The 23,593-nt window shown below is 42.2% G+C and overlaps 1 protein-coding gene across 5 annotated transcripts in view; it reads right to left on the reverse strand.

Annotated features, from left to right (window-relative positions):
- Nucleotides 1-2,367: 2,367 nt before the first annotated feature.
- frmpd3 (FERM and PDZ domain containing 3) overlaps nucleotides 2,368-23,593 on the reverse strand; it is a 56,525-nt gene continuing 35,299 nt past the window's right edge. Inside the window, exons 2-16 of one of the 5 annotated variants that reach the window (XM_019870077.1) lie at nucleotides 23,143-23,255; nucleotides 22,231-22,385; nucleotides 22,032-22,134; nucleotides 21,677-21,722; nucleotides 20,107-20,211; nucleotides 18,054-18,161; nucleotides 15,038-15,169; nucleotides 13,551-13,607; nucleotides 13,137-13,273; nucleotides 10,337-10,463; nucleotides 8,405-8,494; nucleotides 8,125-8,304; nucleotides 7,896-8,031; nucleotides 6,387-7,268; nucleotides 2,368-5,589 (exon numbers count right to left, since the gene is read on the reverse strand). In XM_019870077.1, coding sequence (XP_019725636.1) covers nucleotides 2,795-5,589; nucleotides 6,387-7,268; nucleotides 7,896-8,031; nucleotides 8,125-8,304; nucleotides 8,405-8,494; nucleotides 10,337-10,463; nucleotides 13,137-13,273; nucleotides 13,551-13,607; nucleotides 15,038-15,169; nucleotides 18,054-18,161; nucleotides 20,107-20,211; nucleotides 21,677-21,722; nucleotides 22,032-22,134; nucleotides 22,231-22,385; nucleotides 23,143-23,183 — 5,094 coding nt within the window. In that variant the 5' untranslated portion in view covers nucleotides 23,184-23,255 and the 3' untranslated portion in view covers nucleotides 2,368-2,794. Of the gene's footprint in view, nucleotides 5,590-6,386; nucleotides 7,269-7,895; nucleotides 8,032-8,124; nucleotides 8,305-8,404; nucleotides 8,495-10,336; nucleotides 10,464-13,136; nucleotides 13,274-13,550; nucleotides 13,671-15,037; nucleotides 15,170-18,053; nucleotides 18,162-20,106; nucleotides 20,212-21,676; nucleotides 21,723-22,031; nucleotides 22,135-22,230; nucleotides 22,386-23,142; nucleotides 23,256-23,593 lie in introns of those variants that run through there. The other 4 variants (XM_019870075.1, XM_019870076.1, XM_019870079.1 and 1 more) reach the window with 4 other exon arrangements.

The raw sequence follows: 23,593 nt of genomic DNA on the forward strand, positions 1-23,593 counted from the left end.
GTTAATGGAACACTCTAAATTGTCCCTAGGTGCGAGCGTGAGTGCGGTTGGGTGTTCGTCTATGTGTGCCCTGCGATTGGCTGGCAACCAGTTCAGGGTGTCCTCCGCCTATTGGCAAACGACAGCTGGGACAGACTCCATCACGCCCGCGACCCTCGTGAGGATAAGTGGATTAGAAAATGGATGGATGGATGTTCATATAGTTTATACCTTGACTTCTTCAACACTTGAGACTGTTAATTATCATGCCAGCCAATTAGTCTCTGTTAATATGTGACAGGGGTTAAACACTTTGTAGGTCAAAAATTTGAAATCTATTCCTTTTGGAAACAAATCGTTCCAGACTGTTCAAAACCTTATTGATAATAAAATATTGTCAATACAATTACATTTCTGCTCAAGGTTGGTGTTTGAACCGTGAGACATCTTTGCCATGAAATGTAATTTCCATATATCTGAAGGAGTTTCTTGGTTGTCCTTTATTTCTCTCAAAACATAACATGAGTTAACACAGACAAAAGACCACAGTGACTATCACGAAGAGGAAAACAAGACAGGAATGCAAATGTGCTCTTTAAAACAACAATAATAAAAAAAACAAAAACAATGAATTTCACTATTGGGGAGGGCATTTTGTGAATAACAAAGGCACACAGCAAAACAAAAATGTTCATTATAGTATCAAGATTATTGTCTGATATATTTTGTCTATAAAAATAAAAGATTAAAATTGTCATGCTTTTTATTTGCCTATACTCTCTTGAATCTGTTTTTCTTTTTTTTTCTGAATGTTACAATGCTACTACAGTTAGTCTAAATCAGAAGCTAAATCTTATATTTGAAAAGCATTTCGTATCGCTATCTACACTTAGAATACTGGGCAGTACATATCTTTGTAGAATCTAACTTTACATATTGCACCGAACTGATGTATTATTTACCCCCCCTGTCGAAATAAAGAAAACACATCCATTAAAAATTTCCCAAAGAAGAGAACTCATGAAGATAAAATTAAACAAAAACACAGGATACATTTATGAAAAATGCCACAGCTACAATAAAGGACAATGTCAAGAGAATGCTTGTGAACATGATTTTGTCAGTCAATTTTTTTAGTATATGCATAATGAGTAATGAGTACACAAATGAATTCATTTATTTCGAGGATGTTGAGTTTATAAAATGAATCCTACAGTTTATGTAGTGACCTGCGGAACACGGCCATGGACATAAAGGGAATACAAAACAATGTAGTTATTCATAATAATCATTTTACCAGCATATAACACGACTCATTTGTGTGTATAAATATGCATTATACATTTTTTTTTAAACAATGAGAATTAATATGAGAAGTGTGGCGATCACACTTCTGTTGCACAGAACTTGAAACAGTGTCCAGTGTACATATTGGGTCAGTACATCCTTTGAGAGCTTTTTTGATTCATGTGTGTGAACAAGAGAGTGAGACACAAAGAAGATTTCAGACACTGCAGGGCGGATGTGTTAGTTTTATTAAAATACATAGAAAACTACTTTGTGTGTTTCTTATATACTTCCTAGATTGCACAATGTACAACAGCACACAGAAAGCAAGTTTATACGTCGCCTGACAACCTAACATGACAAGGGATTCTCTGAAAAGCTTTAGATATGATCAGCATGTAAAACTAGTGCAGACTCAAATTAATATTTCAGCAAAGGATGGGATAGAAAAACACTCAATTACACAATAGTTCAACTTGAGTTCTAAATTCAGAAGCTGTGCAAAGTTCTATTCATCTTATGCCATTGCTTGTGGATGGGCGCGTTGAAAACTATATCATATTTCACAGTACAGTATACGGTGATTTTGCACAGTTGCGAAAAACATTGTCTGTTGTAATTGAGCCCGAATAGCCATTTACATTGAACCGGCTTATTATGATTGAGTAGTGAGATGCAAGTGGCATATGAAGCAGAATGGTGTAAAATGCACGTGTATTAAGTGTAATGAGGGTACACCTTCTCATTCGGATGTTATTGTACAGAGGAGAGGCGTGTTGCTTGGATCTCTGCTACATGATATACCCATTGCAGGTGTGTGCATACCTACGGGAACGGCATGACTCGGTGTAATATGTTGTGGTTGTGTGTTGTCTCACTGTCCAACTCTCTGTCATTTCTGTCTTACGTACTGTCTGTGCAACATAGCCAACAGAAACTTCACATTTGCATGACAACATTAAGCTCCACATACCGACATGGTACCATTTAACCAACCATTGCTTTAAACGATGCATTCTACAGTACTCGCTAAAATCTCAAATATTTTTGTCCAGAGCGAACACACACACACACACACACACACACACACACACACACACACACACACAAAATTATATATATATATATATATATATATATATATATATATAGTTCTTTTAAATTATTACTTCTTAAATAGATCCTTTTTTTCACAAAATGTTGTATATATTACTTTCTATGTAGACACAAGTCCAATTTACACTACATATAAAATATCATGTTATACTGACTAATTTGTTTTGATTATATACTGATGAGGTGATTAGCCCTGTTGAACTATTCTATTCATTTTGTGCATTTTGGTGTATCTTTACATTTCAGAGCAATATCCACAAGGCTATCTTGGGGCCTGTAAACATGGGATGGAACAGCTGCATTGCAATCTTCATTGCCGTGTATCCATTGCACATTCAGTAAAAATGTAAACAATGAATGAATACATAATGAGCTTGTTTTGGATTGGCTCATAATCCCGCAAGAGTTGTCTTTACTTGGCAGGAAGAACTTTGATGGGTCGGGTGAGCGAGCTCATCATATTGGTGTCGGAGGACACTTGAGGACTAACTGTTTTTGTCGGCAGGCTGCTTGAATGTCCCATCGATTCTTCCGCTGCGCGAAGGAGCAAAGTATAGTTAATAGCTACTTCCTCAACTTTTCTTAACAGCTGCTGTCTTTGAGTCTCCGTGCGAACCCCTCTGACCAGTTTGATGAAGGTCTGGGTTAAATCGCACAACACTTGAAAGCTGGCCGTGACAACAGCAAGCATACACGTTGGGCTTTTTTCCACGCTGGCCACTCGGCGACAGGATGCTCGGAATTCTTTGAAATGCACCGCCAGTTCCTGCTTGTACTCTGCAATCCGCGAGGGCTGAAGACGAGCCTCGCCCTCAGCTTGCGGACTGATCGCGCACTGACGCAGGATGGCGAGTAACTCATTAGCATCCAACTGGGCATTTAGGAAGCCGTCAGGCAGGCTAAAGGATTTCCCTTGTAGAACCTCAACCCGCGCCAGGCTCCCCTCCAGTGTGCCGCAAGCTCGAAGGTCAATCTCTTGCGCCTGTGGCTCTTTTCCTATGTCTTCTTCTCCACTGCAGTCTTCTGCATGAAGAACCTGCAGGGTCTTGCTGACAACAGGAAATGCACTTGAGTCCAGCTCCATGCCTGGAAGAACCTGAAGCGGAATCGAGTATGAAAGCTCGTCCTTCTCACTGCTCTCATCTGCTGCCTCACATTTCCGGTAGCAGAAACAGAATGAACAGCATTTATCCTTGTCATCGCTGTCTTCACTGGGCAACGTCAGCAGCATCTCCCCGCTCTCTTCTTTACTTTCGCACAGTAGCTCATTGCTCTGAATATAAAATACACCTTTTTTCCCCTTTCCGTCTGGCTGATGAGACTGTGTATGAACCGGCTCCACCGGGGTTGGCAGCCTTAATCCTGTAGCTCTGACTCGCTCCATCTCTTTCTCGAGACTCTTGGTTTTGGGCTTGACCTCGGCATAAACGGGCGTGTTCGTACTGTTATCCAGCTCTCCGATGCTGTATCGCCTCTGGAGCTTCTTATTTTCTGATGCTTCCACGTAGTTTGTTTCTGAGGCACAGGTGGGCAAGCAGCTGCCCCGCTCCCCCCGGGGCTCCCTCGACTCAAGGCTGATGGAACGTATTCGTGCGGTTTTGACCTCTAAATTCTGAGTTTGCTTGGTAGCACCATCACTGTGAGGTGCTTTGGAGTTTGTCGGAGGCGTCTTTGCGGTCGTTCTCTCCCTGCCTCGATTTTGCGTTTCTGTTGTGGAGGAGCCAACTGGTGTATCAGGTAGTCTCATCCCCCTACACATTCTCTTACAGTCACAGCTTCGCCGCTGTTCTCTGGAGATACCCGGTGCTTTCAGGACAGGGCTGGTGCGTAGCTGGCAGGCACAAGGAGTCCCCGAAGGTACAGGTGAGGATCCTTGGGGCAAAAATTCTCCCTGCGAGGACTTGGGTCTCAGGAGCTCTTCTAAGAACTCCAACTCATACTGACGAACCTTTTGCAGCTGTGCCCTTCGCTCATCTGTTTCCCTTCTCATTCTCGCTGGGAACGTTGCTGAAAGTAAGTTTCTGATGCTCAAAAAAGGGGCACTGCGCTGGGGCTTCCCCTTTACACCCGCTACTTTCTTTGATTCTTTAGTTGGTAGTGTACACACTCTCTCCAAAGAGGGGCTCTGTGTTTTGTCCTCTAAATTCGGTAATGACTTTGTAGCACATATCTGCGATTCAGAATGGGATTTGCCAAAGGCGCCATCTAGTGTGCTCTCAGCTCCTTCTTTTCTTTCTGCTGTTGGAGGAAAGTGAGGAGAATACTTTGTTTGTACTGTCGGACTAGGTTTTGTCAAACTGCACTCTACGCCCGTTCTTGGTGTATTTTCTTTGCTATTCGCCATAAAGAGGCCTTTGGCGCGAAGCCGCTCATCATCCGTCGGTGATGAGGTTTGAAACACCACTACCTTCTGAACCTGCGGATCTTTCATCCTTAACTGCGGCCCAGGTTCCTGTTGCACTGGGCATGTGCAGAAGAGATCATCGACTGGCAGAAATTCAGTCGAACTTGCCGGCTTCATGGTCTCGTTAGAGGCAGTCTCGGCGTCTTGGCACATAGTTTGGGGAACCTTGGCTGAGGCAGTCCTGTCCATGGGTAAGAGAACCGATGAGGCTTTGTCTGTATTAACAGGTAATGTTGACTTCTCCTTCGCGCTGTTGAGGAGATTTAGCCTCTGTGTCTCCCCTGAAGCGCTGGATAACTTTGGATCTTTGGTGACTGGAGCTGAAGGTGAAACAGCCGACACTTTAAGTTCTTCGGGTAGTTTAAGGAGGGGATCAGGGATGTTCGCTTTAGTAGAGGCAAAGTTTGCTTTCACTTCTGGTGTCTGTTCATTCGGAATGGGATCTTGATTGCCTCTCTGCTCTGTGATAACACTGACAATCCCAGAGTCTTGACTGGGGCTGACTTTAAAGGGAACAGTCTTACTGAGGATTACTTGCTTGGGAGGACATCCAGCGCGGATCTGACCCACAGAAAATGCCCCTGTCCCGATTGTCTTTGCTGTGCAGCCAGGGATGGCTAGGGGAAAATCACGGCGGCAGAGGCGGCTTTCCTTATTGATATGGTGTGTTAGCAGGTAGGCTTGATTTTGGTTTTGCTTCATTGCCGAGACCATCTCAGAAACATCTGTCAGTTCAGAAGAATTGGTTTCATGTCCTGAATCCAACGACGATTCTGGTGTAATAGCAGCCAGGACAATAAGCCCTGAGGAGTAAGACAAAAGTACATTAATAGGACGATCATGATGCAAGCGAGAATAGATACTGCGATGATGTTACTATTAAAAATGCGTTTTATTATTCAAGCAGAAATTTGACCAAAAACGTTTCCCTGAAATCCCTTCAGGATTTAGTTTTTGCCCCTCTCAGTGATCACTGCATTATGGGACTTTTGTGGCCCAGAGAGAGAATTGTGCCTTTTCCGTGCAATGCATTTGTTTGCTTGACAGATGTGCCAAGATAAACCAGTATAATATTCCTAGTAGAAAATAATAATCAGTTAGGTGACTTTTGCATGGAGTTGTGTTACCGAGTGTTATGGCTTATTAAGACTTTTGTCTCTTGTATCCGTTTTGCTCTCATTTTCGATGAGGCTCAGTTTGTCACTAATTTGTCAAAGTATTATCCATAATGATTCCACGTTTTATGATGTGTTTTTGCTGCTAAGAGATTTGGCTGCCATTTCGCCGTAGCGAAAACAGAGGGGATGCTCTGTCGTGTGATAATCAGATTACTGTTGCCGAGGTGTAGACCAGGGGTGTCTAACTTGGGTCCTCAAGGTCCCCTGTCCAGCATTTTTTAAATGTCTCCCACTTCCAACGCGCCTGATTGAAATGATCAGGAACATTATCAGGCTTCTCAGAGCTTGCTGATTATGCTGCTCATTTGAATCAGTTATGTTGGATGAGAGAGAGAGAGATGGAAAACATGCTGGATAGGGGCCCTGGAGAACCGGAGTTGGACATCCCTGGTGTGGACCATAGCATGACTGAGGTTGTTGACCTGCAGTCTGTGTTGGCTGCTGGTGGTGATGGGGGTAGTCCTCAGAAGCTGCCAAAGCTTCGAGAGCTTGTAAGGTGGATACCAATGCATCATCAAGTTCCTGTGCATGATCTCGGACTGTTCTCGTGGCGACATTATCAATAAGTGTCACAGGCACGTCCTCCTTAATATGTTGCTGTTTCACAGTGGTGGCGTCAGTCCTGGCACTGGTTGGAGCCTTCTTCCGTCTCTTTGAGTCATCCTCATCAGAGCTGTTGTCTCTGAAGCCAGGTGGTGGGGCAGCAATCGCAGGTTGCGGTGGTTGCGGCTTTTCGGCTCCGTTGGGTGGCTCCTCCTCCTGCTCCTCCTCCTCCTCATCTTCTTCATTGCCAGGGGGCGGCAGGGCCATGAGATCAACTCCACCCCCATTTCTGGAAGCGCAAGCACTCGAGCAAGTTTTCCCCGCGTTTCCTCGTTCCTCATTTTTGTGCCTGTCTTTGCAGGAGTCACAGAAGTACCGTGGTGATTTTTGGGATTGAGCCAATGTTTGGGCATGGATTCTGAATCCGGCATTCTCCACCTGTGGGTTTGGTGTCACCACAGCTACCTCCTCTGTATTCTGCCGTGTAGGGTCTGACTTGGTGCGGGGCCGGTCAGTGGCCTCCTGGGAAATACAGTTCTCATTGATGTCAAGCTCGGCTTCAGGGTGTGCTTGGAGCTCCTGAAACTGTTGTTCTTGAAGGTGGAAATGGCACAGACCTAGATGCTGAGACTCTGCAGGGGCTACGGCTCTTGAAGACCCTGACTCCCTGTGCAAGCTTTCGCTCTCGTCCCCTCTCCGCCCTCCACTTGGTAAGCCGGTTGCCCCAGAACGTGGGTGTGAATGGTGGGAGCTCCTGTAATCTGGGGATAGAATTGTCAGAGCAGTGAAGAGTTTGAGGCATTTAAAATGAGTTTATTTTAAGAAGATCCAGATGGGAAAGCAGAGGCGGACAGCTGATGGTCTCATGGGGCGTATTTGTTATTTCGGTGATGAATGTTGAAAGTTGAAATAGTTTTGAGTTTTGAGGGTTAGATTCGAGTGGAATGTGATGGTATGACAACCCTTCTCGTATGCAGACCACAGGTAGACACAACATAAAGCAGTGGATTTGTTCATGCTCCAGCAAATGTTAGTGATTACAGCAAAAGGTTGCACACTAGAACTCTTGTAAGGTTATGGTTGGCTGGCTGGAAAAGGAATGAGTATCTCATTCTGATGAGCCAAGATGGTGACAGACAGAGTATGTTGCCGTGGGATGTTGATTCAACTGCTGCCCGTTATTTCACTCGCTGGAAACTCAAGCCAACAAATGTCATGTACGCCGACCAATATGCTGTATTCTGACAATGTGATTTGTTTCATGTGAGGCGTTCCAGTGTTAACTTGGTAATAACAATGGTTTGAATGTTTTAGAACATGAATTATGTTCCGGGGCAGAATTCTAGTTTGGAATGAGCCACTATAGATCAAGACGCCTTCCAACATACCTGTCTTGCTCAGATGAAACTGACCAGAGATCCTGAAGTAGATGTTCCTTTTGGGGTCGACAAACAGTTTGTAGTAGCCAGAGATGAGGCATGCAAAGTTACTGGCATCCGGCCATTCCATGAGTAGCACCAAGGGCTGCAAGGGAGTTGCAGGCAAGAAAATAATGCAAGGAGTATGTCATTGTATTTAACACATCCTTGAAACAAAACTTGCAAGATTGTGTCATACCTTGCCTTCGTGGATTGAAACCTCCACACGAGCCACACCTTGGCTTTCTCGATAGAGCTGGATCTTCGATATCCGACTAAACTCGGTCAGAACTGTTGTCAGGTTGTTTTTCAGGTCGATCACATGACTGATGCCATGTCGAGGACCCACCAGCAATGTGGTGGCTGATTGTTTTTCATCCTAGTGTAGACAAACCCACAATATATATTTTCGTCAAATAGGTTAACTGACAAAATACCAATTGCGGTTCTATCGTATAAAAAGACTTAAAATGTACTACCAGTCCAACCGTATTGAACAATATTCCTCCAAAAGGTGGGAGATCGTTGAGGACACGCAAGTACTGCAGCTTTCCTTGAAGAGGAGGGACCTGTCAAAGGAGTGATAAAACATCACTTCCATCACCATGCCCTCATGGTGGCACTGTTGCGCCACACATGCACAATCGTAATGAGCGCTTATGCAACAGTTGCATCCTAAGGTAAGCTTTTCAGAGCTATAGTTGGCTCTTATCCAGACTGACCACGCAGACTACAAAGTACAGCGGGTTTCTGTTTCTGTATCAGTGATACATGCCAAGAAAATCGTCATTCAACGTAGTAGTATGAAAAATAGCCAGGGTCAGGATACTGTCAAGTAGTGATGTGTCGTTCGCGAACGAACCGGCTCTTAGAGCCGGCTCTTTGAAGTGAACGACATGAGCCGGCTCCTCATCGGGAGCCGCTCTTTATGGGAGCCGACTTTTTTTTCTCCTGTTTTTTTTCCCCCTTTCGGTTAAAGCCGCACGTGATTGGTCAAGATCCGTGGTAGAAGAGGGAGGGGAGGGTTTTACACACACACACACACACACACACACACACACACGCACACGCGCTTCAGTGAAGAGAAGGGGGAGGAGTTAGAGAGACAGCAGCACACTGTGAGCAGCACGAACAGGAGAGACAGGGAGACGAGAGAGAGCTCGATAGCGCTACAGTACAGAGAAAAAAACTACACGTGGAAAGTGGAAAGGTGAGAAAATGGATCGGAAACGCAATGAAATTTGGACTAATTTCAACTTAATTGATAGTTCAAAGGCAGCGTGTAGACTGGGCAAGGTTAAAATATCCAATACCAAATTTTAATTTGTAATTTGTTGTGTGGTAATCAAAGCTTACTTATGTTGTTTTACTGTAAATAGTTAAACGCTTATAAATATACACAATCAGAGATTGGAACTTTTTGTTGACCTTGTTTTGAGATGGGTCTTTGTTTTTGTACTTTGTAATTTATTTTTTGTAGCACTCCACGTTGTACGCCATGTTGAGTATGTTCAGAAGAATATAAAGCCATATAAATAATAAATATTTGATATACTGTACATTTTTTATATTCGTAATTCATTTTACACATAATTTTACATTATTTTTGGGAGTAAATTAATTTAAGCAACAAAAAAAACTGAGGAGCCATTTGGGAGCCGAAAGAGCCGGCTCTTTTTAGTGAGCCGAGCCAAAAGAACCGGCTCTCTAAAAAGAGCCGGAATTCCCATCACTACTGTCAAGTTTACTGATGGCCCTTGAGGGCTTTCCTATGTTTTTGAGCATAGTTAATCAATTTTTTTTTCTTTTAGAAAAATGTTTTTTTTTTTTTTGGTCTTTTATAATCGAGTACCCAAGCAAATATTTTCTGCAAAAAAAAAAAAAAAAAAAATCCTCTAAATTCATTACAGCTGTCAGATTTCTGCTAAATGCATCAATATATTTAATACTGTATGTATTGATACCTTTATAGCAATGGAAATAATGTTTCTCGAGTTCCAAAAAAACACATTAAACATCCACCCATCCATCCATCCATTTTCTTATCCGCTTATCCTCACAAGGGTCGCAGGAGTACTGGAGCCTATCCAAGCCGTCATCGGGCAGTAGGCAGGGTAAACCCTGAACTGGTTGTCAGCCAATCGCAATACATTAAACATTCCTCTTTAAATAAGTACATGTCGATGTGCCCTTAATTGATTTTGTGGCCCAATATGGATGTTCTTAACAAATACCACTGTTGTCACATCATTGATAAGGCCTCACTCATGGGCACACACATAAGGGGGAGTTCATTTATTATTTTATGGTTATTTGTACAACATGGATGTGGAGTGAGAACGTACGGTTTTAGCTTGTATTTGCCTCAAGTGTATGTACGACAAGGGTTTTGTGTTTATCAGTATTATCACCTTGCTGCCGGATGGTGGCGGATGCTGGTAGGTCTTCAACAACTGTGACAGAATCTTGCAAACATTCTTCTCCTTGACCGTTGGGAGCAGGGTGAGCGGAAGAAAAGGTTCTAGACCCCATTCCTTTCTGTGACAGAGAAAAAGTGTTTAGTGTATACAAGATAAATAAAAACAAGAATAGAATAACTAAACAGAGACTGAGAGAGAAGTTACGTAAGAATGTCACTGAGGCTCATTTGCAGCCTCCAACGTCAGTAAGTTATTACAGCCACTGTGGATGATTGCACAAGCTAATTATTTGCGAGGTTGAGGTTTTAAAGAATGAACTGAAAATCAGCAGTGAATGTGATGCATTTCTCAGCAAAATAAATGCAATTCAATGCCAAGGCCATCCATGGGCAGGGTGGCCTTTAACCCCTTCGGGTGAGGACAACTTTGCCAAAAACGCCTGAAAAAATGTGCACCCAAAGTAAATTTGTAGCTGTTCTTGAACCATATGGAGTGGCAGCATAGTTTTGGTCTCTTTATGAAATATTCAAATTGTTATCATTTTGAATACCCCCCCAACAGTCAGAATCTGTCTTAGTGCTCCTGTCACTGAACTATGGATGTTTGAAAACAGAAAGAAAAGACGAATCTTATGTTCGTCAAATTTCTTTTCACAAAACCTGCCTTGCCTTGAAAATGAATTTAGAATGTTGATTAGGACTTGAAAACACTACAGGATCAAAGCTTGAGATCTCCCCAAGTTCCAGTTCAAATTTGACAATTGTAAAATGTTGGGCACCATTCAAATCTCCAGAAACTCAGCTTTTAAAAGATGTATAACATGTTCACACATGACGACGTGCATCAGCGATTTGTTTTGACAGATGACGGAGGGCCCCTCTAGTGACAAAATCTTGCCATCATGAAACTTTGTTTTTAACTGGACAATACATTGTTTGTCATATTTTAACATACTAGAGTCATGTTGCTTTGCACATAACACAAATGTGAGTCTGCTTAGTAATTCAGCAAATTCTCATTTTTTAAATTCCTTTTAAGGATGTTCCTACTTTAGATGGCTAGATAGATAGATCGCTATAAAAATAAATAGATGGATGGATGGATGGATGGATGGATGGATAGATAGATAGATAGATAGATAGATAGATAGATAGATAGATAGATAGATAGATAGATAGATAGATAGATAGATAGATAATTGATCTCTGAAGGTAAATTAAGTAATTCTGAAAAAAACAGAAACAAAAAAATCTACAGTGCATCCGTAAAGTATTCACAGCGTTTCACTTTTTCAATATTATGGTTGCATTTTGTTGTGGAATATTTTTTTTTCAAAATTATACACACCATATCCCATAATGACGTTTTTCTTTTTGCAAATTTATTAAGAATGAAAGATTAATACATCACATATCCACAATGTAAGTATTCACAGCCTGTGCTGAAACCTTTGCTGATGCGCCTTAGGCAACATGTACAACCTCAAATCTTTTTGAATATGCTGCCACAAGCTTGGCACATACATCCTTGGGCGGTTTTGCTCTTTGCAACAATTATCAAGCTTCATCAGGTTGGATGGGGAGCAACGGAGCAATGCCATTTTCAAACCTCTCCAGTGATTTTCGAGTGGATTCAAATCTGGGCTCTGGATCACTCAAGGACATTCACATGGTTGTCCTGAAGCCCTTGTGGTCTTGGCTGCGTGCTTAGGGTTGTTGTCCTGTTGGGAGTTAAACCTTGCCTCCAGTCTTAGGTCCTGAGCACTGTGGAACATGTGTTCACCCAGGATGTCTCTTCACATTGTTGCATTCATATTTTTCTCATCTTTCATCAATGATGCTGCCCTCACCATGCTTCATGGAAGGGATGGTATTGGTCAGGTAATGAGCAGTGCCTGATTTCGACATCTGGCATGCACGCCAAAGTGTTCAATCTTTGTCTCATCAGACCAGAGTATTGTCTTTGTTCAGGTCTGAGACTCCTTCAGGCGCCTTTTGGCAAACTGATTGATAGAGTGCTACAGAGATGCTAGTCCTTCTGGACGGTTCTCCTCTATCCACAGAGGACTGCTGGGGCTCTGACAGGAGTGACCAGCGGGTTCTTAGACACCTTACTGACTGAGGCCCCTTCACCCCTGATTGCTCAACTGAGACGGGTGGCCAGCTCTCAGAAGCTTGTTAGGAACTTCTTCCGTGTATGGATGATGGAGGCCAATGTGCTCATTGGAAACTTTTAAGCCGCAGACATTTTACTGTATCCTTCCCAAGATTTGTGCCTCCAGACAATCCTGTCTCTGAGGTCATGCTTAGTTTGTGCTCTGACATGCATTGACAACTGTGATACCAGAGGTGGACTCCAATTAAGCTGTAGGAACTCCTCAAGGATGACGAGTGGAAACATGTTATATCCGAGTTCAATATTGAGCTTGGTGGCAAAATCTGTGAACACCTATGTACATGTGATTTCTTTGTTTTTATTGGTAATACATTTTCAAAAATAAAATAACACTTTTTCACACGGTCATTATGTGGTGTTGTGTTATGAGGGGGAAATGAATTTATTCCATTTTGGAACAAGACTGTAACTGAACAAAAAGTGGAAAAAGTGAAGCATTGTCAATACTTTCCATATGTATGATTGCAATATTTATTCTTTTCTGAGCTGTTGTGCAAGGGGCATGCAACTTCAGAGGATCTATTTTATCAGTCAGCTCGGCTGAATAGTACACAAGGATAAAAATAAAAGACAGTTCACGTTTTGATGACGTCATCTTTTTTTAGTGTGAACTTACTCTACGTGCTTCAGAGAGATCTTCTGATTGGGCCTTGCTGAGGACACAGTGATGTAGATATGGAGAGCGGCTAATCGTAACGTGATGTCAGATTTCCAGTCCATGCCAAAGCGTTCCTTGATTACATCATTGCGATTCTGTGGGAACGTGATATGTGATTCTTAGAACACAGCTAATCGCAAACAGCACCATTAAACACTGTGACCCTCCTCTGAGTCGTGCCATTCGTCTATCAGTTCGTCTATGCTCATTACTAAAACTTCCAAATTGGTAATCATGTTACATATACCGTAGAGGTAAATGTGATTTTGATTGAATGAGGTGTCCTATGTCTGAGTCGTCAGGGACAGATCTCCAACAGCATTATGAAGCTGAATGGCTGCCAATTTGATCCCTCTTAATCCAGTGATTTACCTGAATGTAGAGGTACTCAAATGCAGCAGGGTCCCGTCTCAGCAGGTCTGCTGGGTCCTTGGGGAAGAAGCAGATGCGAAACAGACACTTCATTCCTTGAAAATAGGTTCGGTGCACCACCTGCGGAAAGACAGAATAGATCGCTCGCGGTCTTATTTTCATAGTTGAACAGGGGTGACGACATTTAAAATGCATCTCACGCAGTCTCGGTAGTCGTACAGTGGAACCTCTGAAGTTGAACACCCTAAAAGTGGGACAATTTGAAGTTCAAACAAACGTTTTGAGAAAAATATAAGTAAAAAATCCAACCGTTCAAACCATGATCGTGTGCAGTCATATGTCAGGAAATCTTGTGAGACTTCTGCTCAGTGAGCATCAAAAAACAGGGGTGTCAAACTTGGTTTTGTCATAGTTTTGTTTGCTCTCAGGTGACCAGTTTTAACGATATGATCATATAATTGCTACGGGTCTAATGGTAAGCCACAATTCGGTACATACCTTGGTTCTGCCATCATGGTTTGTTTCACATCGGGTATAGTCAGGAAACAAAATGCAAAACGTTGCCTGGGGTTGCGTGTGACCTGGTGTAGTTGCACATGCACTACAGTAGGTGGCAGTGGCACGCTCATTCATTTATATATATATATATATATATATATATATAGAGAGAGAGAGAGAGAGAGAGAGAGAGAGAGAGAGAGAATATATTTTTTTTTTTCTTCAATATTTCGGGCAAACTGAAGCACTTCAAAATTTTCTGTGACAAACTAAAAAAACTTCAGGAAAATTAGTCTTCATTGTAAGTTGATCTATATTTGTTTTGTTGTCTTTCGTGTTAATAAAGATACATTGTTATGCTGAGGTGTACTTATAACAATTTCATAGACAAATTATACTCGGGTCGAACCTCGTTTAAACAAACCTCGAGGGACATAACAAATCTGGACATTATCACGGTAGTTCGTTGTAATAAAATGGCCACCAACACGGTATAAACATGTCAGTTACAAATGCGTGTGTACAATATGAAGAAAACATTCAGTCAGGAAGTGAAAAGTGCCTTCTACAGTTTGGGATGCTCTTTCGATTGAAAACATCTTACCAGGTCACGTTACATGGGTCTCATTTGATAGTTAGCTGATGTAGTTTTGATATCTGTATGCATTAGCAATCAAGTATGTTCCTGTTTTTGCATTCGCAAAACAGTAAATCAGGCCCGTTGGGTCTTTTCTGGTGTTACCAAAGGTTGAGTAGTATTATTTTATTTTAGTTGTATATAACAGTGGTTTACATCTCTTTTCTGACAACCGGAAGTGTTGAACTTTACTTGAAACATTGCCGACACAGTTAAGAAGGTGAGTTTTACATGACCTCTGAAAGGAAATTTGATTTAGGAACAATCTGGAAGTCAACGAGAACAAGTTATGTTTGACTTCATAGGTTCCACTGTAGTTAGATCAAACCATTTTTACGCATGTTGTATTTACGTGTGTCAAGGGTTGGTTCTCCTGCAGCAGAAGTAACTTTTGACACTGGTCAAGGCCACCAGCCTCCAGCACGAGGGCAAAGTGCTCAATGTAGCGCAGTGAGAGGCGGTCCTGCAGGGAGGAGATCACATCCTGGATGGAAAAACGGTGGGAACCGATTAGCCCCAAAAATATTTCAACAAGAGAAGATTGCGACAAATTCTTTGATTTATGGAGGCAATTTCCAACTTGTGTGCATTGTATTTTTTATTCATGCCGCTTTGTCATTGTGATATCGTTGTGGCGGGCGCTTCCTTATCCGATACTTCAGTGTCATTTCTGTCATCTTGAGCAATGGAGAGCTTCCTTGTATGGTCTCCATTCCGTGCAGTTAGTACATACTAAATATTTGACGGTTGCGGTCAAACTTTAGCTCTTGGGCAGATTTGTTTCAATGGATGATGTTTACTTTTATTAGTCATGAAAGATCTTGGAGCACTGACATGTTAATGTACTTTGGCTCTTGCTCTTGTTCTAATCCTGAGCAATTGCTATCTGTTAAAAGCAAGGACGAGCACTTTTACTGTAGGAACTTGTAGGGTTTGCCGTAAATGTCGAAAAAGTCGTCCCATCAACCGGGCCACAAAATTGTATGACTTGTAGCCTCGAATGCTGCAGGAAAGCCGTGTCCATGCAAGTGTGCATTCTGCCGCGCCATTGATTTCATCCGCAGTGTTCTTTATTGATCCACGCCTTCCTATTATGCTGAAATTCCATTTAATTACGCTGACAGGGACCGTTTTTATCTCTCCTTTAATGTAAAAGCAGTTTCTGGTTTCCCCCTTTGTCTCTTGCTATGAGCAGATTCATGAAATCTAATAGAGCCAATTTAATGAGTCTGTTCAGAGATGTCACATTCTTCTTGGGGAACGACATAAGTCTGAGCGAATTCCTTTTATGCTTTAGGACGGCTCCTAATCACATTTGTGAAAGTTTCAGTCTTGGGAAACGGAAAAGGACAACTCAGAACCAGAGAGTTTCCAGAGAGCCTGTCATGTGGTCAGCACTTGTGATCAATGGGTTTAAACAGTTTGTATTTAGTCACATTGCGTCGGCAAAGGCGGATGTTACGTTGCTGGCGCACCTGAAGGCTCCTTCATACTTACAAGGGGAGCCAGTGTGGCGCCCTCGGACAGATTTTACATGGCGATCCCCTTCATCCACAATTTACATAGGAGTTGGATTTTTAACATTGCCATTAATTCATTCGATAACATCACAAAATTTGAAATATAAAATTGAATAATTTATTTTGTTAATGTCAACAAATCATGCGAGGGACTTGCTGTTGTGACATCCAATTTTATTGAATTGACCTGAAATAATGTTCATGCGTGCTTCAATGTCAATACTTTTTTATGATGTAATTCCAACAGACTTTTTTTTTTTACATTGTATTATCATTTGTAATTACTATATTTATTGAGCATTGCTTTAAATTGAAATCTTTGATGTTCAGGGTTAATGATTATATGTTCAGCTTCCACACTTGAGACTCATTCATCCACAGAAGGTTTTTATTCATTGATCAAGAACGCTTTTCATTTGTCTATCTCTTTTTTTTTTTTATTTACCATTCAGAAGTTTCATTCTTTACCTTAGTCACTCCCTATTTGCTCCATGTACAGCACTTTGTATACAGCGATGGTTGTTTTAAAGTGCTCTATAAATTCAGTTGAGTTGAGACTATTGTAGCTTCAATTCCATGTGCCTTATAAATATATGAAAACTGTTTTGAAATAGGCTGTTCATTGAAGTGCGCCTTATACTCCCTCTCGCCTGAGAATGCAGAAAATACGGTCAATTTAGGAATTTGAGAAAAAGATACAAAAACACCAAGAGAGAATGTGTTATTGCAAATATGTCTAAGTAGTAACAGAAACATCCATCCATTTTTCTGATCTGCTTTAACCTCCTGGGACCTGGCGTCCACATGTGTGGACATGACGTTTTGGGTTGTCAAGACTACAATGTTAAATTTTGGACTACAAGGGCCTGGCGTCCACTTACGAGGATGTTACATCATGTAAAAATATAATTCTTTGTTTTTACACTCATCAGGTCCCAATTAGCCTAAATATCAAAGAGAAAATAAAAATGAAATAAAAATGCATGCCTTGCAAGACTCCAGGTCTTAGGAGGTTAATCTCACAAGAGTCGCGGGGGAAGCTGGAGCCTATCCCAGCTGTCTTCGGGCAGTAGACGGGGGACACCTTGAACCGGTTGCCAGCCAATCGCAGGACACACAGAGACGAACGACCCTGCACATCTGCACTGTGAAACCAACTTGCTAACCACTGGCCCACCGGGCTGCCCTTACAGAAACATGTAAGGGCGAGAAAGAGAAAACATGAAACTCATGTTTCACTTTTCTCCACAACAAATGAGTTTAACATGAAATACGTAATGTCCAAGTTCTAATTGCCCTTTTGTGTTTCGATTACTGGTAGTTCAAATTTTGCTACTCAACTATGGAATCCTTTTATTTTCATACACCATTTAAAATGCAGCAAACACCGTCATAGATTCTGAAATGTCCAGACACCGATGTGGGCACTCAAGAGTTAATTCAATGCAGGTGATGCACAGTGCAGAAATGCTGCTCTGCCTGGGCAGCAATGCTGATTTCGAAATAATTTATCTTCACTTATTTAATTGTTTATATTCATTTCAATTTACTCCTCTATCCTTTTGAATCATAATCAAGATTAGTCATAATTTATTTTGAAGATGCAGTAATTATATTGAAGGTGAATTCTTGCACAATTTTGGGTCTCCCTCTCTATCTCGCTTCATGGGCGAACTGGCCGTGGGAGGACGGGTGCTTAAGAGATGCCATTGACAGGTTCTGAAAGTCACTATCATAATTTAGGACCCAGTGGAGAAACAGTCTCATCAAAGATATTTGTGGTTTTGCAAACAGTCACACCCTGTGGATGAGACTCCTGTCTAAATTATTCGCCATAGTGGCACTTACCCTCACAGTTGTGCGGCTATCAAAGGTAAAGGACTTTATTTGTCCATTCTCCAAAAACACCTTCAGCACATTGGGTATGAGCAGCAGGGAGTCGTCCTTCAGCATTGTCTGAAAGAGATGCAAGGACAGAATGGTGGTGAGTTGCTCTTGATGCTGCGCCCCCTTGCGAGCTCTGTCAAGAAGGAATCCAACATCTGTTATGGTCAGCATGTCCTCCATGAATAAAGAAAGAAAAAAAAAAGCATGATAGGAAGACATTCACTGCAGATGCGTGTGAGTGGAGGCAAGGTTTCTGCTTTTACTCAAAGCGCTTGTTTGAAGAAAAGTTATGAAGCACAGCGCAATCCATTCTCGGAAAAGCCGATTGGTGTCCTCTCTCTGTCACCTCTCCTTTTTCATCTCACTGGAAAGTTTTTAAGGTACGCCATAACGGACTACAGACGGTAAAGTTTCTTATTGTGCGTCACAGTAGTTTTTTTTTTTTGTTTTTTTTAATGGACCCGGCAGAAGAAATTTCTTCAAATCTACATCGACACAAGTCTTTTTAAATCTCGTGTTTTGGTTTGTAAAAACTAAATCCAAACTTAATGCATGACAGTTTGTAGATTTAATGCAACAATGCATCCGACATAGCAATCTGTGTCCACAACAGATGCCCAGCAGTCTGTTTTGGAGAAACGCAAGCAGTCATTTGAATTTACCAGCTGTTGTTTTGGGCATCTTTTGCAGCCTACACAGTTCCCTGATATTCGGCAAGAGAGGAAGGTGAAGCATCCCAAAAGGTGCCAAGAAGTTTACCGCCCTTTTTTTTTTTTTTTTTTTTTTTGCATGCTATACAGTTGACTTTTATCTCTATGGTATACTGTATTTTGTGCTAATCCAGAGGAATTTTGTCTTGAAGTCAGCCTGCACTCAGTTGAGTGTCATTCTAGTTGGAGTATGACAAGAAACATGGCACGATACTATTTTTCCTCATCTCTACATTGAGCTTTTAACATATCAATAGCGGCTTGTGCTCTCATCGGTAGAGGCAGAGATGAAGCCGCAATCGTCTTGGTTTAAATTGTTGCGACAATGATGAAACCTCTTTCCACGTCGTGTAGCTTCGGATCAAATCGGATCGATTCCCAAGAGAGCTAGACAATTAGTCGAAATAAGAGAAGACAAACCGTCATTGACAACAATTGTCCCAAGGTGTAATTAAGGAAATGGTGACATTTACACGATGCTGGTATCATCAGGCTGGTTGAGCCGATAAAAATCAGCTATAATTAAAGTTCACGTCACCTGTCGAACAAACTAATGAAAAAATCTGTTGGGTTAGAGTGATAAGAAACCCAATGCTATGCGCTTTATTGAAAAAAAAAAAATCCACAAGAACCAGACATGCTGTAGATTTATTTCTGACATTATGCTTTGTGCATTGTTAGAAAAACGTCCTCAAAAATTTAGTGTGAATGTTTAGATATGCCGTCGCTGAGTCACAATTAATTGAGGATTGTAATTCTGGGTCAATATAGCATATTGGAGCAATCCACAAGGACCAACCCAATATTCCCCCTCGACGGCATCAGCGCTTTGAAGCGAAACAAAAGCCAAGAAGTCCTTCGAAGTAATGGCACGCCGTCCATTTTGATGTTTGCGGTTAAATCTGTTGAGCGATGGTGTGGGCGATGAGACAATAATCAGAATCATTTTTGATGCATAGCAGCATCAGGGTGACAACGCTTGCCTCACAATATTGGCATTATAACAAATCACCACAAGACAAGCGAGGTCTATGGTGACTTTCGCAGTTGGGGTTGCTCATCTGAGCATTTGAAACTGTCTGAAAAGCAATTTATTCAAGGCTAAACTTCTCACCCAAAAGCTTTCTCTCTGTTACAGAGACAAACACACACACATATTCACACACGAGAATACACATTTAGTGAAGAGTGGCTAGAGAGGGGGTATTTGCAGATCAAACAAAAGAAATGAGCTGTGGGAGACTGAGGGAAAGGGCAACAATAGGTGATGGCGTGCACATGTTGGCGATGCAAAAAAAACTTACTGAGTTTGGATCACTGATGGACACTTGCTCTGAAAAGCGCACTTTAGGCGGGTTACTTCGCAGACGGGCCTTTTTGGCTGCACTTATAAAGGCAGATTTAGGTGACTGTGGATGAGGAAAGAGAGAAGGCACAGTTACCCCGAAGGGATGCCAAAGTCATATCGTGAAGGGCCACGATCACACGCTTTGGCAGTTTGTTGCTGAAATACGAAAACTACAATTATCATCCTGGTTTAAATGTTTAAACTCCTTCGATGGTTGGACTGAGTGAAAAAAATAAAATGGAACGCCCTTTGAGGCACCAACACCGACAGTGACTGGATTTTATGAAGAATACAAGAATAAGGAGTCATTTCCGACCAAGTTCGTGGTGATATTACGAAGGAGAACAGTGAGTCACATGTGCTACTTGTTCTCCATGCTCCCTCTTTTCTTTGTATCCATCCATTATTTGAAGAGCTTCTCCTCACGAGGGTCGCAGGCCTGCTGGAGCCTGTCCCAGCCGTCTTCAGGCAGTAGGCGAGGTACACCCTGAACTGGTTTCCAGCCACTCGCGGAGCACACATAGACAACCATTCGCGTTCACAATCACACCAAGGGACAATTTAGAGTGTTCAATCAACCTACTGTGGAAAGGAAGGAAACCCATGCAGGCACGGGGACAACATGCAAAGGAATGCCGAGGCCGAAATCGAACCCTGCACCTCTGCACTGTGAGGCGCACTCTTTTCTTTGTATTTCATGTTTAATGCAGAGAGTGGATTCAACCGCAAAGTTGATGTTTGAGTTGAGTTCGTTCCCTTGTTGGGTGGGTGTGACAGTCTTGTCTATATGTTCCCTAGAGTCCCGTGTGGATGTCATACAATATGCGAATGCTATCTACGGTCCCCTCCAAAAGTATTGGAGCAGAAAGGTCATTTCCTTTGTTTCAATTGTACTCTGAAGATGATAGGATTTCAGCTCAAAAGATGAAGTCCAGTGTGCTGCGTTAAACAACTCAGGACGGAGGATATTTTGTTTGAAGCCACCCACTTTCCAAATGAACAAAAATATTGGAACAGCTCTTGAGTTTTTAACACATCATATTGAAAATATTGTGAAATAAAAGCTGGAATCCTGCGCTTTTGTCTCGTGTTCATCTTTTGTTCTGAAACCCCAAAGGTCTTCAGTATACAACAAAAACAACGGCATTGACCTTGCTGTTTCCATACTTTTAGAGGGGTGCAGTCTGCAGTATGTGATTATTTTGCACCACCTTCTTCCCCTCAATGAATTCCACAGTGAGATGTCATCCGACCTTACGATACGATGAAACTTCCAGCTTTGAATTGCAAACACACCCATCTGCATTTTGACCTCATCATTTTACCACCTTGAAATGATCAGTTTGTTGAGCAAATTACATTTCTCCATGATGGATGGTTGCTTTTAATGAGCGACCTGGAGCCTTTCGGAGTGCATTGCCAGAAGAGAAATTACCAGTACTCTAATAATTAAGCACCAAATGTGAGGGCGTGCTTGTTAAGACATGCGTGGAAAGAAATGATGAGAGTGAGGTACTTCTACGCACCTGATGAGGCTGCAGCACAGTGAGAACAATGGTGTCTTTGCAGCGTCTATGGGGAGACAACAGAGCGGAGTAGGTTAGGTAACGCCATGTGCAGCACAGTGTTTGGAGAGCTTCGCCACTTGCTAGCTGCCATTCCCTTTCTGTCCTTCAGCGATGAAAGGACTGACTCATCCACCGTTCATGTGGTCATGTATCAGTCACGGCAAGAAGCACTGTGTTCCTTTCGGCCCCCTCCCTCCCTCCCTTTTTTTTTTTTTTTTAAACCTGTGTTTCCTTTGACTTTTCAGGGCATCACACTTGTTGCCCTGGCCCTAAACACTCCCACCCTCCCTCCTGGGACAGTAAAGGATGCTACCTTACAAGGTCTATGACTCTCTCCCGGGGCGCGTCGCTCACCGTCTCCTCGTTAATGGCCAAGATCTGATCGCCGGGGAGAAGCTTACCAAAGGAAGGTCCGTCTGCAGATAGATGACAACACGCAACCAGCATACGAAGTTAAACACTGAAATTTAAGCCCTCTTACGCAAGCGTCACTCCCATGCGCACTCACTAACCAGCAGAGACGGAGCGAACGATGACGGGCCTCTGGCTGCCTGCAATGAAGCCGAAGCCTTGAGCAGGGTGCCGCTGGATGGTGACTTGTCTGGCTGTGGCAGGACTTAGGGTACCACTGTCCATTCCATCTTGGCTCTCCTCTAACATTGCAGAGCTTAACACACATAACACACAGTGTGACTTTTTAGAGAAGCCCTGACAAATCATTTTAATGGTATCTTCCAATCTTTACATTAGATGTCCTGGTAGAGTTGGGATGGCGTATACCAAGTAGGATGCTAAAAAGTCATATTAAAGCCGTTGCGACCGTTCCATGAATAAAGTCAGAATGTTGTGAGCCTAAACCTTCATCATACCTGCGTTCATATTTGGATCTTTTCAAGTTACACTTTAGCATACATTCCACAAAGAATGAAACCATCGTCAATATGAGCACTTTGATCCAACTCTGCAAATGCTTATGTCAGCTCTTGAGGTGCAGTCATAACGTTCTCAGAACTATAATACCAACTAATAATAACTCATTACTTTGTTCAAATTGCTTAACTGTTCAAATTGGGGCATCTTGTATTAGTCAGCTTATGAGGGTTCGCCACAAAAAGTCACCCGCTTGATTTTTTTGGGGCCTTCCGGGGCCCATCGTAATGAAGGTTGGGACCAGCACTGGAGCGTTTGGACAGCTTGGCTGGAGGCTACTGGCCAGGAAGCAGACCCTCACTACCTGTACCTCTACCGTATGCTACCACTGAATCTCTCTTGCGTTAATTACTAAAAAGGAATATGAGTTCTTGTTAAGATCATTTTTGTTTGTTTGAATCTATTGATGGATAGTAGGCCTTCAAGAAACCGCGAAAAGGCCATATCCTGCACTACGTCGTGCTTTGCGGGCAAACAGAAACATAAGTGAACACCTGTCACAGGCGAATGTGTGTCCATCCTGGACCTCGGCCATCCCCTGAGAGGAGGGAGCAGCATGGGACAGGTTTGCACTCCAAAGGCCACTCTCTTTTTCAAAATCATTCACCTGTAGGCATATAGACATGAAAAATGACATTGCATCTCTTTCCGTAATGAAGGTTTGTTTTTGTTCCTTGAAACGTGTTAGGTGATGAATAAATCTAGGATGTAAAAAACGATAACTGGGAACATGTGGTACACACAGTATCTCTCTAAATCACATTGTGCAAGACCGCACAAGGTTAGAGTGAAAATTTACAGATTTTCTTCTGATACACATGATTAAAGCATCCGACACATGAGAGCTGCCTTAAAAACAGCTCCCATCAAGGACATGAGATGAGAGAATGCAAATCAAGTATTTAGCACAGAATCAACCAATAGCTCTGCCACTGTTGTGAACCA

The sequence above is a fragment of the Hippocampus comes genome, unplaced genomic scaffold (genome assembly GCF_001891065.2).
Source record: "Hippocampus comes isolate QL1 unplaced genomic scaffold, H_comes_QL1_v1.1 scaffold9, whole genome shotgun sequence".
Taxonomy (NCBI): domain Eukaryota; kingdom Metazoa; phylum Chordata; class Actinopteri; order Syngnathiformes; family Syngnathidae; genus Hippocampus; species Hippocampus comes.